The sequence below is a fragment of the Lathamus discolor genome, chromosome 2 (assembly GCF_037157495.1).
Source record: "Lathamus discolor isolate bLatDis1 chromosome 2, bLatDis1.hap1, whole genome shotgun sequence".
Lineage (NCBI taxonomy): Eukaryota > Metazoa > Chordata > Aves > Psittaciformes > Psittacidae > Lathamus > Lathamus discolor.
Genome location: NC_088885.1, coordinates 51,874,795 through 51,895,023, shown reverse-complemented (window position 1 = coordinate 51,895,023; position 20,229 = coordinate 51,874,795). Strand labels below are relative to the sequence as shown.

At 47.2% G+C, this 20,229-nt stretch overlaps 1 protein-coding gene across 1 annotated transcript; it reads left to right on the top strand.

Moving 5' to 3' along the window:
- The first annotated feature begins 1,911 nt into the window (after positions 1 to 1,911).
- HTR5A (5-hydroxytryptamine receptor 5A) lies at positions 1,912 to 3,917 on the top strand. Its single transcript, XM_065669260.1, has 2 exons — positions 1,912 to 2,649; positions 3,585 to 3,917. Exons 1-2 carry the CDS (start codon positions 1,912 to 1,914, stop codon positions 3,915 to 3,917), a joined length of 1,071 nt encoding a protein of 356 aa, XP_065525332.1.
- The last annotated feature ends 16,312 nt before the right edge of the window (positions 3,918 to 20,229 follow it).

The following is a 20,229-nucleotide window of genomic DNA, read 5'->3' as shown; positions in this document are numbered from 1 at the left end:
CATATTCCATAATTTGTGGCTGATTCTGTTAATTCTGGCCTCCATAGGCTTTTCTGGGAAGGGCCCACGCAACAAAAAGCTCTCAGTTCTAGCAGTTGCTAAGTGTTTTGATCAACTGAATGACAGTCAAGGGTGTTTGGCACCTTGCAAACCAGGAATTGTAAATCAGAAGGCTTTATGAAAGCCTACAAACCCCATTTTTGTCTTTGAGTTGTAAGTGAAAAACCCAAACCATTCCAAAATTGTCGGTATTCATGTTCATAAAAGATAAAATAAACATCTCTCCCCCCAAAATATGGCAGTATCTTTCCAGAATTATATTACTGTCTCTAAGGCTACATCTGTTCTGGTAACTACAATAGGCCAGGTCCTGTTCTCTATCTCTCAGGATGAATAGCACAGCACAGCATGAGTCCATACAGGGAAATTCCCACCCCACCAAAACAAGGTCCTGGAGCTGTCCTGGATCTACTGCCTTGTGTTTCACTTAATAGCAGGGAGAAACAAGTAGCCGCACTAGAAAACATCTTGTTTCTTTAGCCCTTGTTATTGTTATTACACTGTTTTTCATTAAAAAGCCCAGAGAGATTCAGAAGAGACATCAAGTGGTTTTACCCTCTGTATACCACGAGCGCAGTGTGCATCAGGTACTCCCCAAACATCTCCTTCATTTGAGTCTACTCCCCCAACTCTCTCAAAGTGCAGTTCACCAGCGTCATAGTCACTGATTCCTAACACTGATGCCTTTCTTTCCTTCTCCCCCCCCCGAAGATGCAGACTGTGAGACTCGTGTTAGTGCCTATCGGCTTCTCACATCATGGGTCAGCTTCGACCCAAAAGCTCTCGGGACCCATTATCCCGGCATCACCCGGAGAAGCAGTGTGCCAGCACCGGCACAGCTCTGCCTGCACACCGTCAGAGGCTCGCAGGCTAGCCCTGGCTGTATGGAGCTGGTGCCCAGGGAAACCTGCTCTGTGGGTTTAAATCCTGCCTTCTGCTAAGAGGCCGAGAATTGCACTTCTCATCACAAGCATAGTGGTAAAACCCAAGTGAACTGCTCCAACGTTTCATTAGCTGTTAATGTCGTTAATTTAACAATTAGTAACAACAGCCAAGAGATAGATTATTTCTAATAGAAGACCCGCCAATTGCTAACAAGTCAGGAAATGCCGGAGCAGAAGTTCTCAAAGAAATGATCCCTTGCCACATCCCCCCTGCACATAATAACCGCGATTACTGACGGCTTTGCTGGGCACAGGCTCCAGCCGACATGGGAGATGCACAATTCCCGTGTCACCTCCCCAGCACATCTCCCGAAGAGCAGGGATTCTAACTTTCTGCGCCTTGACGCGGAATACTCCCCATGGAGGGAAGCCACCCGGGGGAGCAGCGGCGCAGACAAAGCCGGGGCTGCGCCCCGCACGGTGCGGGCAGTGGCTGCCGGTTCTGCTTCGCCCCGCGCTGGCTCCTAAGGGACGCCCCGCGCACTGACATGACTAAGCACGACCCGCACCGAGAGGCTGCTCGCTCAGCACCCGCGCACGGCGGGGGGACTCACCTGCCCGCCCCGGCGCAGCCGACTCCTCCGCAGGGGCAGCCGCTCCTCCGCGCGGGCTCCGCCGCCGCGGCCGCCGCCAGCGCCGCCCCGCGCCGCCCCGGAGCCGCGCACCGAGCCGCGCCCGCGGAGCCACCGCCTCCCGCCGCCGGGGCCGGCGCGCCGGGGCGGGCCGGGGGTGCTGTCAGCCGGCGGCTGACGCAGGGCGCTCCCTCCCAGGGATGAAGACCCCGGCGGCGGGCAGCCACCAGCCGCCGCGCCCGGCGCCGCTCGGGGCGCACGGGGACCCTCCGCGCCCGCGGTAGGGTGACCCTCCCCTTTCCCTTCCCTTCCCTTGCGCGCCCCGGAGCCCCAGCATGGAGCGCCCTCTCAACCTCAGCTGCTTTGCCGATACGACGCCGGACACCGGCAACCGGAGCGGGAACTCCGCCGGTCCGGCCGGGGACCGGGCGCATCTCTCTGTCTTCAGCGTGTTGGTCCTCACCCTGTTGGCCATGCTGGTGGTGGCCACGTTCCTCTGGAACGGGCTGGTCCTGGCCACCATTCTCCGGGTGCGCACTTTCCACCGGGTGCCCCACAACCTGGTGGCCTCCATGGCCATCTCCGACGTGATGGTGGCAGCCTTGGTCATGCCCCTCAGCTTGGTGCATGAGTTGTCGGGGCGGCGGTGGCGGCTGGGCCGGTTGCTCTGCCAGGTGTGGATTTCCTTCGACGTGCTGTGCTGCACCGCCAGCATCTGGAATGTCACGGCCATCGCCCTTGACCGCTACTGGTCCATCACCCGCCATCTGGAGTACACACTCCGCACCCGGCGCCGCATCTCCAATATCATGATTGCCCTCACCTGGGCACTTTCTGCCTTCATCTCCTTGGCCCCACTGCTCTTTGGCTGGGGAGAGACTTACTCGGAGAACAATGAGGAGTGCCAGGTCAGCCAGGAGCCTTCCTACACCATCTTCTCCACCTTTGGCGCCTTCTACCTGCCCCTCTGTGTAGTGCTTTTTGTGTACTGGAAGATCTACAAGGCCGCCAAGTTTCGAATTGGGTCTCGGAAGAACAACTCCATCACCCCCATTACACGAGAAGGCCTGGAGGTAAGTCAGCTTGATTGCTTTTTGCTCTAGTCAAGTACTGGTATCAGACAAGCCCTTGCAGTGGAGGGGGAAACTTGGTGCTAAAGTGTGCAAGTGAACAGCATCCCACCAAAGCCCTGTGAATCCTGGAGGCTTTCAAGGGAAAGTTGACTGCAAAGCTTGCAAGCCCAGTTTTCTGACTCCTTCCAAGTCCCCAGCAAGGTGTAGCTAAAGCAACTTTGGGCCATATTGCGAGCCTGAGCTCCACGTGGGTGTGCAGTGACTCACAGCCGTCCCCGTGTGGAATGCTGAATCAGTGCTCAGGAGCGGGAGTGAGGGGTCAGCCTTCCTCCCATGGGGAACTGTGTGGGGGTGTCCTGGGATCCTGTCTCCACGGGGGATGATCCCCTGGCAAGCAGCTGTGGCTGTGGGGAGGCTCTGAATTTACCCGTGCAGAAGACACATGTGCAGAATGTCCTTGTACATCCTTCCTAATCGTGGCTGCATCGTGTCAGTTCATCCCAAGCACGGTGACTGCGCACTGCAAAGACTTCTTGGGGAGAAGGAGGAAATGTGTGCTCATTTTCTTGCCTTTCCTCCCAAGGACTCTTAATGGGTTCAGAGAAAGCAAGGAGACTTGTGCATGGCGTGTGGGTGTGTGCCTGTTCTACCGATCAGATTGTAAATGGGGAAATAATCTTATTGCAATGCCATGTAAGCAATTCTATGTGCCCATACATCACTAGGCTCTTCAGCTTCTAGCCTCACCTAAAAATAGCCTCCATTACCCAGAAGAGGGTCATACAAGCCACTTTCCCCTCAATTAGAGCATGACGTAGATGGCCTGTGTTTCCCAGCGAGCTCTGGCCATCACCTGCGCCGCTTGGTTGTGTACCTGCTGTGGGGGATCAGCTGACTGGAGCACATATGGTGTAACTTGTGTTTGTGTTTGGCAGGTAAAAGAAGCTACCCAGCAGCCGCAGATGGTCTTCACTGTCCGTCATGCCACCGTGACGTTCCAGACGGATGGAGACACGTGGAGAGAGCAGAAGGAAAAGAAAGCTGCCCTCATGGTGGGCATCCTTATTGGGGTCTTTGTGCTCTGCTGGATCCCCTTCTTCATCACGGAGCTCATCAACCCCCTCTGCTCTTGTGACATCCCACCCATTTGGAAGAGTATTTTTCTATGGCTAGGCTATTCAAATTCCTTTTTTAATCCACTCATCTATACTGCTTTCAACAAAAACTACAACAATGCCTTCAGGAACCTATTCTTTAGGCAGCACTGAGCAGAAAAAGCTTTCCTGCTGTCCCAGGAAGATCATTTCAACTCTCAATGAATCCTATCAAATTCTTGAGGAAGATCAAAGCCACAGATACTGAGGTGATGCTATAGATGCATCCCCATGGGTCATACATCCCAGCAACAGTCCTGGTTCCTACACAGACTCTCCATCCCCCCCTCTAAGTGAGCTGCTATTTTAACTGCAAACAGCATGTAGAGTTTCTCTGGCCAGCAGCATGGCATTCTGCCTCCAGTGCCCTTTCCTAATGACGTTCTGTTTGGTGACAGTAACCGTGCAGAGGAGTTTGCTGGCAAGGAGTAGTATTTGAAACTCTGATTTGGCTGCTGCCGGTCCCTCACAGCATTAACTACTTTGTCCCATGTGCAAAGCTGGGACCCTTTAATGTCAGGAGATTTTGTGATTATCTATAAAACTAGATATTTTATGGGTTGGATGAAAAGACTGTCTTTTAGAGATTGTTAAGTGTTTGGGGGGGGGAATAAAACCCTCAGTAATGGTTAAGAGCAGACTCTAAGTACAAAGGCTTTTCCCACATGCTCTATCAACAGCGAATTGTGCATTTTGCTACTGGATTCTGTGTAGCAAGTTGGGGTCTTTTAAATTATTTATTGTGGATGCTTAATGCATGGTGTACCCTGGAACGAGAGAGAATGCATGGGAAATCCACCTCTCGTTCTCTGACTGCTACATGTAAGCATCTGCCTCAGACCTTTACGTTCAGAAATACCAGCCGTAAATGTTAATCTTTGTGTCTGTTGCATCCCATTTTAAACCATAAACGTATTTTGAGTGGGGCAGGTTTCCTGTAATTGCAGAGGATGCGGGGAGTATATTTCCAATTGCCTGTCAATGAGGAGCTCTGTTTTACTATTTCTGAGTGCGATACAGGTCTTCTTGAAACCAAAAGCTCCAGTTCTGAGTGGTCGCTATTGCTCTGTTGCCTCCCTGCCTTTCCATGTTGCCAACATAATTATAGTAGTTGCAGTTTCACTCTTAGAATTAGAATTATGCACTCTATGCTGCACTGCTGGAAGACTGACAGGCCTTCAGATAACAAAAAGCATTAGTTTTAGCTGTCAGTTCTATGGGGAAGCCACTGAAATCAGACCAGAATTGAAATGGTGGAGAAAAACATGAGACGGGAATCGGAATGACATGATTTTGTGTCAGATATCTTAAGAAGAAGAGATAAAAGAGAAAAATGTCAATAAATAATGGGAAAAACTCCCTGGGGAGGGTAGGATTAGTTCCTATCCTTAGCAGATTGCGAGACATCAGATGTTAAAATTGTCAGCAGTCCTTTAAACCAGTCAAAAGTCCTGGTAGAGTTGGTAATGAAAGCCCTTTTTCTTTTCATATCTCAGGACAGGTGAAAATGGAAGCAGATCTCAAGGTGCTATCAAGTGTTGAGCCTCTTTCAGGAGCACTCATCAGGACTGACGTAGATTCTGATCCTGCCTTGTGGCAAGAGGAGAAATAGGGTGGCCCCTGAGATCTTTTTCAACACTATTTGATAAAAGGCTGTTTGAAATATTGGGTAAAATCCTGCCCTCAATGAAAGCAATGGACAAATTCTCAGTGATTTCAAATAAGTCAGAATTTTATCTAGCTTGTCTTGTCTTGTCAAAGTATAGTTTTAATGTTAATTCAAGGAGAAGAAGGGTGGGATGGGAGCAATCTTCTAACTCCCCTGAAAGAGTCTCTGACCTGCGCTAACCATGGACCAATTGGTAGAGATTTCTTTGTTACATATTTTAAAGCCTTATTAGTGACATCTCTGACGTACCAAAAATTGTAATAAACTCTAGAGCGGCTTCTTTTTTTTTACTGGGGATATAAAGGTTTGCTTTCTGTGAACAGTCCATTGCCAATACAGAGTTGTTCTTTTCAGGAACTTACCACTTGTCTTGTGTCAAAAAAAGAGTTGAGAAAAATGCTTCCTTGTCCAAGCCAGACCCTGAGCTAAGCTTGGTGGTGTCTGAAAGTAAGACACTACTTGTTACGCCATCACAGCAACACTAATACTAAAGCATGTATTAACTGTGAAGCTGGACTTTAGCTCACCATTTTCACTCATAACATCATGGCTATACAACCCTGTGTCAGTCTCAGCTGTGTCCATCCCCGTTTTCATTTGCTCTTTGTGAGTACTGCAGATTTTCTGTCTGTGTTGTGTGGGATCCTCACACAGGCTGTGGAATCAGCTGCAAACTCAAATCGGTGTCCTGTGTAAGGAGACAAAAATTAAATGGGAATTGATGGGAAAGATCCCCACTTTCGCAGCGGCTCAGTGCTGGGATGAAGCTCTCTTTCGTTACACGCTGTGTTTCTTCATGCTATGCCTTAAACAGTGAAAGGGAGACAAGAGACAATTTTCAAATAACACTGGGAAATTCTAACGTGTCTATTGTCATGGATAGTCCATCATCCTGGTGTAAATTACATCCACGTTTATCTGACAGTCCACACCCCATACAATCCATATTCATCTTCTGCAAATAACAGCTTCCAGTTGGTCGTAAATTTTGGGTTGGTTTGTTTGTTTTTCAATTTTGACATAATCAGCAGCTATTATATGGGCCAATTCCTACAGCTCTTACTTGAGGCTCAAGACCATTGGCTTTTCTTCTAAGCACCATTCCTGCAATGTAATATGACCATGCAGGGAAAGTATTAGTGTTCTGGACATTGTGCGAAAGAGTGGTACTGAAATATGCCGTGATGGTCCGAGCACAGTGAAGGGGCACAAAGAAACCTTGACTTCTGATCCTGGCTCCAAGCCTTATTACAAACCTTTCAGTATTCAAACACAGATGCTAAGTGGGCTCCCAGAGACCCAAATCATCTTTGAAGATGTACACAGCCCCAGCTTCAAAGGATGTATCTTGTACCTTCTTGTTCCCATTTATAAAACAGAATCAGTGGTGTGAAGAGATCTGCCTCACCAAGGCTTTGTGAGGATTAATTAGTAAATGTTTATCATGTACCAGGAAGGTGGAACACTCTGGTTTGAATGCCAAGCAGCATTATAAATTGGACTTCGATTTAATTCCTCAGAAGAACATTATTGCCCATTATTATTGAGTTTCCTATGCAATTTAATGGCTATGTAATACTTCCAGAAAAGACTCAACTAACCTTCTTCCACTTACAATTAATTTATTTTACTCTCAATGCCCTGACAGTTCAATGAACATCTGTATGGGAGCTCGATAGCTAGGGCAATGACGGCACATTCTGAATGCTGTCTGCTGAATGTCTCCTTGCAGTGCTGAAAGCATATCGTCAAGGTTCAAGGAGCACCAGCTCTCCAGGCAGTCTGCTCCTGTGTTTCCTTTATCTTTTAGGGAGAAGAAAAGGTCACAAAAGAATGCCCTTGGATTAGATGACAGGTTGGCAGACCACCTTCCTCTTCCCTCCACATCCTGTTGACCTTTCTTCTCAAAGCAGGACTTCAGGACAAGTACCGATCCTGCACAGACAGGGCCATCCCCTGCTGTTGATATTCCTGGATATTTCCTCAAAATCAGTGCAGTTGGCTTTAACCTGGCAGCGGCAGCAGGAAGTGGGAGTTTCCTGCAAGTAAAGTTGCAGGCAGTTAGAGACATTTCACCTGACAAAGGTAATTAATGACTGTTAGTTCCAGCGGTTGCTGCAGTGAGCTACGACTGACAAAGTGTCAAAGTGAGTTTTGCAATGTAGTAATTTGAGCTGATTTGTTTGCGAGGGGCTTGTCACCATTTCACTCCTGGAGCCCTCCTTTTACCTGCATCGGTTCAGCAGCAAACTGGGACACAGGCGTCATTAATGCTCCATGTGGGAACAGTGGGGTAAAACATGCGTGGCAAAATCTGCATCCCCACTGCGATACATGCTGGCTGAACATCACAAAGCTGCCAGCGTACTCATCAAATTGAAGAGGTGGCCAAAGAGATCTTTAAATCACCATTATTTTCAGTAACACTGAAGTACTGAGGAAGTAGCAGAAAACTGGAAGAGAGCTGAAGTTGTGCCAGTATTTTAAAAGGGCGAATTTGGAGAGCCAAGTACTCATAAGGCTAATACTGCTACTGATTTACAGCTTGAAATTGATCCTTGGCAAAAATGTGGAACAGCTGATAAAGGACTCAATGAACAAAAAATTACAGGAAATAAATATAAGTAAAATAAATCACGTTGATGTCTTTCTTTGATTGCAGCACATGGTTCATTGCTGATGGTGATATAAAGTATTCACTCCTCGCTAATGAATCTGACTTGACAACACTCAACAGTTCCATGAAAAAGTGAGGAAAAAACCAATATGAGGTTCAAACTGTCCAATATTTGCTAATGACTCATGGGCTGGAAGAGGTGTAAATACAGCAAACGCAGTCTCTTGTACAGAGAAAAAAGGACGCAAACTGGCTAGGGGTATTTTATCCCAGTGTGAGGGAAAGGCATGCACCTAAGGGCAGTGAGATGGGACCCTTGTTGCAGGCGGGGAGGCATGGCTGTGTCAGGGTGCCTCAGGAGCCAAACACAAGGGACTGTTCAGCATTCTGGGGACAAACAGACTTATTTCTTACCTGTGCACAGGCTGTGTCCAGCTATGGATTTTATTCTGGTCACTGGAGGAGAAGCTGCGATTTCAGTTTGTTGCCTTTTCACTGTTCCCCGCTCCCCACCACTGCCAGGCAGTCAGCCCCAGCATTGCAATTCTCTCAGCCATGTAATTTCCCATGCTGGCCAAGTCAAATACTTTCCCTAATCATCCTAAAAAGGAAGACAGATGGGCTCTTTCTCTGGGTTCCCCAGTGCATTGCTGTTGTTCCTCTGTATAACGAACAGTTTTAGTGGTGGGAACAACAGCTTCTGCAATGCCAAACCTCTGCTGCCAGTTCAGTGGATGGGACCAAGCAGGGCTGGATGCAGCCCTAGGGGTTGGTTGATGGAGCAGGCACTGCCTAATCACTGCTGTCTGGCAGTGACTAGGATGGGGAAAGAGAAAACAGGAGAATATGTGCTTGCCTCAGACTTTTGCTGGAGCTGCTCCTGACAAATCAGTCCCTAATCCTGCTCCCTAGCTGCCCTCCCTGCTTCTGCTGAGACCAAACCTGACCAGGCTGCCCCTGCCGTGGGTCTGGTCATCTCTGCAGAAATGCAAAAGGGAGGGGAAAATATTTCCCTAACCCACTGCATCCCTAATCACAGGGAAAAAGTCCCAGCCCTCACCGCCCCTATGGGAGAGGATGCATTTCCTGCATGGCTTAGGTATGCACCCTGCCCAGTTCAGTGCCCTTCCCGCTGCTAGCTGCAGAGGGTGGAAATCTCTGCATCATTCAAAACTACCTACTTCTGGCCAGGTGCCTGAGTTTGTTCAAGCATTAGCTTGAAATGTTGCCTTTTTCGTCAGTTCAGGGCTGCAAGCTGAGGTCAGTGTTTCTTCCTTGTGCCTTTCACTGAGTCATGGTGATGCACAGGTTACACACAGGTCCCACCACCTTTGTCTGATGGTACAAAGGAGGGCAACCTTTCAAAACTGACACCTTCACTTGTTGGACAAAAAGCCCTTGTTTCTGGGGTCAAGCTGCCAAACCAACCATTGAGGTGCCACAAAATCCCAGTAGCTGCTTTCTCTTCCCTGAGCTACCGTGGTTTAATGTTTGAATTACCTGGCTCTTCACAAGACACCTGGCTGGGAAGCCCCAAAGCTTAAACCATGCCTGGTCTGGCTCAATTTGCTACTATCCATCACATATCCCTCCTTTCTACCACTCTCCAGGGGTGCCATGTTGGAGCTCTGGATATTAGAAAGCCATTCACACGACGGTCAGGCTGCTGCCTGTGCAACACCTCCCTGGCCTGGCACAGCTGGACCAAACACGGCTGTTTTCAAGCCAAAAAAGCCTGTGGCACATAGACCATGGTGAAAATTACTGTGATCACCTTGCAGCCCTCTAGGTCTAGATCTGCTAACAGCCTGATATACCACCCCACAGGCTACCTGTGCTCCTGTCAGCAGACTTTACAGGGTCACATAGTTGCGCAGTTTAAATGGAGATCTGCTTTCAAGGAGGGGGTGGAAATAACTTTGATGGAATGCCAAACCCAGCTCTTTCAGTGGGCACCGGAGCATATGGAGCCTCTCGCACAATTGCCTGGGAGCTGCAGGTCTGTGATGCCTTTTCTCTGCTCAGCTGCTGACCTGGTGCCAGCGTTTCCAGGTGCATTAATGGAGGATGCTCCCGAGCGCGTCTTGGACCTTCCACCCACACGCCATGGTGCCGGGGTGAATATTAAACAGACAGGAGGAGCGCAGCAGATGCAAAGTGCAAGTACACTTGATGGCACAAGGGGCTACTCACTATCTGGAATCTGAATGGGAAAAGAAGCTGCAAACCTGTGGAATTAAGTAATTAAGCTTTCCAAGGCTTCTTAAAAGGAGGCAGGTAGGTGCCAAGGCAAGGTAATGCAACACTCAGCTACGCTCCTCTGCTCCCCGCAGTTTTGTAGCACAGATCTCAGCTTTACCTGGGATTTCAGAGCCCATTACCCCGACTAAAACCCTAGGGCTACTTTATAAGCTGTTAATAGTTGCCAACCAAAATGAGTATCAGGGCTGTTTCTTATTAAAATGAGCATTTAAGCCACCTGGAGAAGACTGTAAGTAGCATAGAACCTTTAAATTCTTTCTGAAACCCCAGAAGCGGGCAATATTTGCGTACAGAACGCATCAAATAAGTTCTAAAGGAAATCTGTTTGACAGCAAATCTGCTGTTGCTCCTCTGATCAGCTTCTCCACCACTTTTACTCACACATGTACACAAGACAGCATGTACTCGTCCACTGTGTGCACACCACAGCATCTTCCCGGTTGATTCCAGAATTATCGGTATGTGACTGTCCTGCCAGGGGATATGCCTTGGTTTCCCCAGCTTTGATGCAAAGCAACACCTCCAGCCACACAGGCTCCTGTCCACAGGTGGGGTAGACTGCATAATTCATCTGGGTGCGGAGAAGCTGGGCTGGCTTTCACCCTGGTGTTCCTCATCCCTCAGAGAATCAGCTGTCACACCACACCGCTTCTCCTGCATCCCTTCTTGCTTCTGGAAATGCCCAAGAAGGGATCTCCTATGGCTTGGTGGAGACTGTTTCCCTACATGCTGCCGTAGTGGTGATCCATGAGTCAAGGCTGCTCCTCCACTCAAGGGCTCGTAGTGAAGATAATAACTCCATAAACCAAATGAGCCATGGCTTAGATCAAATGGGGTAATAAAAGCTGGTGGGTTGCACCAGTTTCCCTATGAAATGCGTGTTCGTAATAGGCTCTAAACACTTCAAAACCATAAAGTGGGCATGATCCTCACAGAGGGGGATTTTTTTTCGGGAAAGAGGGAATTGTTTCACCCTCTCCAGTGCTATAAATTGGAGATGCATTAGTCTCCTTTAGGACACGATTTCTTACAGAGGAGCTTGACACACAGCAGGACCCCATCCATCACAGACACCCAGCATCAGTGCCACTAATAACACGTTGAAGGAGGTGATCCTGCCCCTCTACTCTGCTCTTGTGAGACCTCACTTCGAGTACTGTGTACAGTTCTGGTGTCCTCAACATAAAAAGGACATGGAACTGTTGGAACAAGTCCAGAGGAGGGCCACGAGGATGATCAGGGGACTGGAGCACCTCCCGTGTGAAGACAGGCTGAGCAAGTTGGGGCTGTTCAGTGTGGAGAAGAGAAGACTGCGTGGAGACCTCATAGCAGCCTTCCAGTATCTGAAGGGGGCCTATAGGGATGCTGGGGAGGGACTGTTCATTAGGGACTGCAGTGACAGGACAAGGGGTAACGGGTTAAAACTTAAACAGGGGAAGTTTAGATTGGATATAAGGGAGGAGTTCTTTACTGTGAGGGTGGTGAGGCACTGGAATGGGTTGCCCAGGAGGCTGTGATTGCTCCATCCATGGAGGTGTTCAAGGCCGGGTTGGACAGAGCCTTGGGTGAGATGGTTCAGTGTGAGGTGTCCCTGCCCATGGCAGGGGGGTTGGAACTTGATGATCTTGAGGTCCTTTCCAACCCTAACTATTCTGTGATAAGATGAAGAGCATTGTGCTTTTACCCCAGCTTGTACATGATGATGTGGACCAGCACGCAGCCTGGAGCTTACTGCAAAACAAAGAAGTGGTTCTGGGGGCATGGCAGAAGGGAGAGGAGAGAGCGGCTGGCTCCCTGCGTGCTCCGCAGCTCAGCTCAGCCCTGCAGGAGCGGGGCAGCAGGAGCTGCAGGCGATAGACAGCACGCTCTGCCCGGCTCCACCACTGCGGGTTTTGGCAGCAGGCAGACAGCACGATGACTCTGCTGGCTTGCAGGGAAGGAGATGAGGTCAAAAGCACCATCTGGCCTGCTCACCTTTCTGCTCCTCTGTGGCAGGGTAAGAGTCTGTTTGGCAAGACGTGAGGTCAAGGGCTGAGTGTGAGCTTATCCGCTCGAGCATGGCAGTACAGGCCAGAAAGAGACTGCTTATTTTTCATTTCCTTCTGCCGGCTGCTGTGCAGGGGCGAAAGGAGCAATATCCCTGTTACTGTTCCCAGATGTGGTCCTCCAAGATGGTGAGATGCTTAGATTTTTATTTTTCATTTGAACAGTAATGAAGCACCTAAATAACCCAGCTAACCCAAAGCTTAGTGCAGACAGTGGAAGGAAAGGAAAAGTGCACTCTCTGCTGCTGAGCGAGTATAGTCTAGCTTTACAAGATGTCTCAATATTGTGCAAAATAAGCAGCGTGTACATGTTGTTTAGCACTTGGATGCTCAGCTTTGTATAGCCCTTTGTAAGTGGAAAACATCTTTCTCGCTTACCCTCTACAGCTGTTATAATAGCCCTCTGAACCAGATCAAATCCACCATCCTTCCTCTTCCCCTTCAAGCGCTCTGAATTTTGAGATGCCTCAGAGTAGGATTAGCACTGTATGTTTCCTTTATCCAGCTCCTTCCAGGCTCTATCCAGCTTTACACCCTGTAAGACTTCCATGCAAAAGCAAAGAAGCCCTGACTGGCTCTTGCTGACTGGAGTCCCAAATGACGCACGTTGCTTGGAGCCATGGGCTTTGGGATGTCTGCACAGCATCAGGGAAGGGGCAGCTCTGAACTGACTCAAGCCTTGCTGCCCCAGGTGTTATATGAACATCCCGCAGCACTGAGTAGACAAGAAAACCAGAATTACACAGATTGTAGAGTGATATTGTTTCTGAAGAACAGCTGATTTATTATATGGGGCCAGGATACAACTTTTTTATGCACAAATGTCCTTAGAAGGCATTAAAGAGACAGCAAGTACGGAATCCTCTTTTTGCCTTCTGAGCAGAGCAGCATAGGAGATGTGTGAACATACACACACATCAGTTACGCAGATCCATTGCTCTGAGTGCTCCCGCCAAGCAAATGGCACCAAGTACCTAAATATACCCAGGAAAATATGTTCTCCTTGGGCAGAATGATCAGCCCACATGCAACTGGAAAATGTCAACACAGATGCATAATTTTCCTTCAAAACATACACACACACATACGAACACAAGCATGCTTCTTTTTCACACTGCATCAACCATTTTAGCTGGAGTTTGGTTGTTTTTCTCTTGACTAGAAAGACTGTGCGAATGTATGAAGGATGAAAAGCTCTCTCAACAAAACCTTAATTACTAAAGCCTCTCTCTGATCCAGGATGAAAGGAAAGGCAAATTAAAGGTAAACGGATTTTCAGCAAGCAAAATTCTGTTAGCTTGTTGAATTTTTTTATTGCATCAATTATATGTGGTTTGATGAGAAAAAAACATTTCCAGAACTCTTTCTGGAGGAGATTAGCAAAATGTTTTGGAAATCGCTCTGATTGCTGAAGATTGAATGCGATTTTATTAATCGTTATGCAGGAAGGGTTGATGCTGTAGACAGAGGCTGTTACAGACAGAGCTTAGAAATAAGACCAGGAGTTCACAGGAAGTTGGCAAGGACCTCTGGAGGTCTTCTGGTCCAACCCCTGCTCAAACAGGGCCACCCAGGGCCAGTTGCCCGGCACTGTGTCCAGGTGGCTTTTGGGTATCTCCAGGGATGGAGACTCCACAACCTGCTTGGGCAAACTGTCCCAGTGCTCAGGCACCCTTACAGTAAAAAAGTGTTTCCTGGGCACCCATGGAAAGAGTCTGGCTCCTTCCTCTTTGCACCGTTCCAGTTACCTACCCTTGCCTCACCAGTGCTCAGCAGAGGGGAAGGATCACCTCCCTCAGCCTGCTGTCAATGCTTTGTCTAAAACAGCCCACGAGAGCATTCCCCCTCATTGCTGCAAGGGTGCATTGCTGGCTCATGTTCATTGTGGTGTTCATTGTCCGCCAGGACAGGGTTGTTCCTTCCCAGGTGTAGGTCTTTGCACTTCTTGTAGGACTTCATGAGGTTCCTGTTGACCCATTTCTTCAGCCTCTTGAGGTCCCTCTGGATGGCAGTGCAACCTGCTGGTGTGTCAGCCACCCCTCTGTGTGGTGTCATCTGCAGACTTGCTGAGTCTACACCCTGCCCCATCATCCAGATCCTCAATGAAGACATTAAACAGGTCTGGACCAAGTGTTGACTCCTGGGTACAACACTGGTCAGTGACCTCTAATTAGACTTCGCACCACTGATCACCACTCTCTGCATCCAGCTATTCAGCCAGTTTTCAATCCGCCTTTTGTCTGCTCATCCAGCCTGTGCATCAACAGCTTCTCAATGAGGATTATATGGGAGACAGTGGTAAAGGCCTTACTTGAAGTCCAGTTAGAGTTGGTGAACATTTTCATCACCGAGTGGTATTTTATGGAGCATCTTGATGCCTAACTCCCATTCGGAAAAAGTGAGGTATATTTAAAATTACACATTTTTCCACTGAGTATAAAAAAAGCCTACAGAGACTAGCTCACATTCAAACATTAAACTTGAAGGTTTTTCTAGCTAGGTGAGATTAATCTTTCTTTAGGTACAAATTAATTTAAAGCCAGGAGAAGTACAGAAAAACAGTTTACTTTTTTCCTTTCTGATGACTGGATAGATATAAAAGCCTGGCAGAGATTTTTTTCCCCTTTTCCCTCTTTTGTGTATCCTCTCACACATAAAAAAAGGAGTTACATGGAGGGCCAGTTTTGGTCCTTTGGGCCTAGGGCATCTGGGCTGTGAAAACCAATTTTTACTGCTGCATCATGCTTGCTGTTGTGCTGTCTGTTTGCCAAGCTTCTTTGCTTTCTCTGAGGCCCCCAAGACTCCAGCCAGCCTAAAGAAACTTGTCTTCACTTTTTGCCATGTTTCCAAGTCGTCGCAGGTGGCAATATACATTACTACTGCAGTGCCATGGAAGCACCATAGTAGTAATAAATACTTCTAAAATAAACCAGTGATAAATACTACTAAATAAAACAGCAGCCACTACTGAAGCTTGTGCTACCCGCAGCTATCCTTCACCCTTATAAACCTCTGTCATTTAATCCTTTTTGCTTCTGTGCATGGTTGCATTCTAGGAAAATATTTTGACTGGTGTTTTGAGTCTTAGGCTCTCCAGTTACAGATGAGTACTTGACCTTGAGCAGGTCCAAGTATTCATCATACCCCTGTTTCAGCCGCTGGCTGAAACCAGACCCATCTTGGACTATGGATGTTTCAAATTCTATTCTGGGCTTAGAAACTGGTTTTAGAAAAAATGCTGCATTTGCAAAGCTGGTTTCTCCATCCCCTGTGTAATTCACTCCTTACTTTTGGTGGCTCAAGAATTCAGAGCTAGAACTGACTGTTAGTCTAAACCTATTAAAATGACCTGAGTGAGGTTTGCGGTTATTTTGCAAGGTCTTTAGCTTGAAACTAATAGGACAGAAAAACTTGCAGCCATTTAGACTGCAATATGTTAGCTTTATCTCTTCAGATCCTGAATTGCAATTAAAACCAGTGTATTATTCCAAAGTCTGATTGCATGTGGGAAGCAGGGATATAGCCTATGCTCTGGCTTACGGTATGCTAGGAATTAATGAAAGCTATTTTTTTTAATAGAGAAAAAAAATATTGTCTCCTTTTTGTTACTGCCTGTGGGGATCATCTGGAGAATTCTTGTAGCTACATGTCTCACAAGTATTTAAAGTAGAAAACATCCCTTTTTTATCCTCCTTTTCTTCAGTCAGGGAAAACATAGTGTGAGTCGCATGAAAGTCTTTGGTGGTGTGTGGGTGTATTATGTGTATGTCAAACTCACCATGGGGAATCTAACGAAGAGTGAGGGATTTTGCCCACAGCTTGAACCAATCATTCATTTGACTGGCATTTGTGGGAAAAGCCAGTGGTTTGAGGACTAAAAAGCCAGAAAGGTGGAGGTGACAAACAGTAACATTCGGCTGGGTCTGATGTTGCCATGCATCCCTGCAATTTCTGCCTTAAGGCTCATCTTTCTGGAAGATGACAAGCTGCCACTTTGCCTTCGGGTTGCTCTGAATGCAGACTCTTCTTCCTCTGCATGCTTTGTGGAGCTCAGAAACAGGCAGCCACCCCTGTGCACTGCCAAGAAACAGCCCCATGTGCCTGGCAGCTGTGTGGCATCTTTGCCAGCATTTGCTTGGATCTTGTGGCACTTCAGTACTGGCTCTTGGAAATGAAGATTAATCCAATCAGTCAGGAAGAGTCGTTGGCAGCCCTTTGCTGTTCTTGTTGCTTCTGCTTGAGACACTTAGAATGGACTTTGCGATAAGGTGGAGCTCAGGTGTATGAACAGGGGGTGTCACTTGGTGATAACCCAGCACATCTCAGGCATGAGAAAGCACTTTGCAGATCTGTTAACAGGATCTGGGAAATAGAAGCATCTCTTCATCCAAGATGAGACTTAGATGATATAAAATGTCATTTTGAGAATAGCTCAGGCATTAATTATGTTGGTGGGATGGGAGGGAGTACAACAGGACTTTCTTCTTTAGAGCAAGACCCTGCGAGTCAAATACCTCTTTGGAGTCAGTTATAAAATCCATAGAGAAGAAGAGATTTATTACAGCTACATCACCAGGCAATGGGGAAATATATGTTTTTTAAAAGGTGATACACCAGTTCTTTGGCTACTGGCTGTGAATGTCCAAAGGCAAAAATATTGATGCTGTTTCAAATGATAGCTCCTGTGGTCTCAACTGAAAATCACTCTTTTGCAGTTGAGTATTACAGTAAATACAAAAAGCCTTACGACTGGTAACTGCAAATGTTACATGTATTTTTAACCTGGAAACAAACCAGCAGGCTGACCTTCCAACCCACAGTTTCATGTCAAAAGCACTTATGCTGAAGATGCCAGAGCTTATGCTTTTTTGACCTTCAATAGTTAGTGGAAATGAATGTTGGATTTACCAGCTCGATTTTTGAGTATCTATCTGCTCAAGAATTGAGACATGGATGCATCCTGCTCATGGGTAGGAATGGTGCTTCAAAATATGACTGCTATTGACTAGATTAAATACACCATATGTGGTTCTTTCCTGGTTTTTGAAAATCCGAAGTATTGCAGTTAGAAGCCAAAAGTATGCAGTAGGCAATGGCAAAGGATCTTTCCTTTGATCTACGCACATGCACCATCTCCTTTACTCTTTTACTGCCTGCTGTAAAATCCTTCCCTCAAAAGGGCTGTCATCCCAGCTAGGGCTTCTTGCTGCTTCCCTTCTGCAGATGCCAGAAGGGTTTATGGGAGGTACAAGCTGAAAAAAGGCTCAAAGGAGGAGTTTTCAGTGCAGTTTTCAGTGAGTGGTGCTGGACTGGTAGCAGTGGAGAGCAAAGCACTCTTTGCATTTGCAGTTCAGGTTTCCACAAAGGGCAAGGTGGGAACTCCTCTCCTGGTACTCGCTGTGTTTTAGCCTCTCCTGCCATTCTCTAAGTCCAACTGAAAAAGTGCTGGGATAAGAAAACAGCCCTGTGTGGCTGGTCAGACCAGGGCAGCATGTAGCAAGTAAAGCAGCTATGGGCATTTCTCGTGCAAGGACCTGCTCTACATAACCTTCAGGCTGAACCGAAAAGCAAATCACCGTAGCTTAGTGGGCTCACAAGAAGAGATTTTCTTAGAAGATTTTGAGAGGTTAAGAGAGTTTGCAGTGGTTTTAGTTAAGGATCTGAGCTCAGTGTTCAGTGCTGAATTTATCCATGTTGCTGTCCTAGCCTGATGCTTGGTTTCAGTGGGAAACGAGCTTGGTATGGAGACGCTGCAGTACGTGTTCTGTTGTTGTGCGTTTTGCCATTTATGTCTCCTAGAATTATACTAAATGGAATCACTTAACTCTCATTTTCATCCCAGCAAGTAATGGTTAAGTGTAGTACCATGGAGCAACACACTCCCTGTCTTCTCAAATAGCTGTATTGCTCTCCATTTTGTGTCACCCATCATTGCATGCAAGCCAGAAGATCTGGGTTTGAACATCCAGTTCACTGCTGTCCTGTGATTTGGAAGCTGTTTTACATGTCAAGATACGAGGTTGGTAGAGGAAAAAAAACTGTTGCTTTCTCTCATTACAATGTCCCTGAAGACCACTGTGGAGCTTCATGGGGCTCTTGCCATCACTTTCCTGTAGCAAACCACAGGTCAGAGTTTCTACCACTGCCTCCTTTACATCCTCCTGTTTCCTCTCTGACACAGAGACTCTGATAATAGGGATCCTCCTCAACAGGGATTGAAGTGAAACTCAAGCACATATGAAGAAACCAGATTTTTCCAGGTAGTTAACTGTGGGAATAGCTAACCAAGCAGTTTACCCTTACTTGGAAGAAATAACTGCTTTTGCAAAGAAATTTAGACCAAGAGAGGCAGAAGGGCTGAGGCTGGGGAAGGAAACACAGGGTGGAAACCTATAGAAATTAGAAGAGGGGATCTTGTGGGATGATCCAAACAGTCACTCAGAGAGCTGGATTATTTCTCCAGCTTCTGCTTGAGTTCTGACTTTAGTTCCTCCAGGTACTAGTGGCTTTGATATTCACTCTTCCTCATGTTTAAAAATGACTGCCCTGAAGACTGCATCTGAGAGATGCTCACATTAAAATTAATGCAGCCTTGGACTCCTGCTAATCCAAAAACCCCACAATAAACCACTCGCTTGATCCAAACGGTCGATGATATGCCTGAGATAACTGCAGTGAGACATCCCAGGGTGAACCAGTGCCCTGGGACATGTCAATGGTAGGAGGAGAAACCTGCATTACACCGATGTTTAGATTTGGGCAGTGCCTGGGGTTGTTACAGAGAGAGGGAATATTGAAGACCTGAAGACTGCCAGGATCTTGCCTGCTCCCAAAACATAGCTTCAAGGCCCAGAGCAAACCCTCAGTGGTGCACAAACTGTAGCATCTTTGTATGAAAGCTACAGAGGTGATACCAATCTAAATCCAAACATCAGAATTCAGATTGATGCCAAAATTTAGCTGTGGTTAAGAAAATTACAAAAAAAAAAAAAAAAAAAAATGAAAATACCTAACTCAAAAATTCAGGAATGCTCATTGCCGAGCAGGAGCCAAGAAAACTTGTTTATAGCTCACTCTCTGTTTAGAACAATTAATCACTAAGCCTTGGCTGCAGTTCCCACAAATCACCCGAAAGGACGCCTGTCGGGTTGTGTTAAGCCGAAGTGCTGTGAAAGAGTCAGCTACAGCCTGGGATACAGATGAAAACTGAAGTGCTAGCTCACTGCTAATAGGTGATTTACAAAAAACACAAATAGAGAAACTATCCACGGAGGTAACAGAACCACCTTTTTCCCCTTAATGACTTTCTGATACCTGGAATGAATCCACGATCAAGGAGATGTATCTGAGATGCTCCTGGAGCTCCACTGTTGTGGGGTCTTCTCTGTCTATGAAGGAATAAAATACATTCAGAGGCGCACTAAAGATAAAACTAATAAGAGAGAGGGGAAAAAAAATGTTGAAGAAAGGAACAGTTTCTTCCACTATTCTTTGGAACAGCTGATGTCCTGATGGAGCAGCAGAAGTGGCCTTAGCAGTAGATACAGATCTGGAAAGCACCAGAACACATGAGTTTGTGTGGGCAGACCCATCCATGAGGCGAGTCTTTGCACATGGACACTGTCCAGGTTTTCCCTGGCCAGTGGCCACATCAGGGTCATGGGATTTGCAGCTTCATCTCCAACCATGATTATCTTCCACCACTGACCCTCACATTACTGGTGTGGTGCTGGACCTGCCTGGTCACTGGGTACATGCCTGCAGACCCGGCTGGTGTCCATCATTTTATCTACATGGGGAGTCTAGGCAGCTGGTTTAGACTGTCAGAGGGTG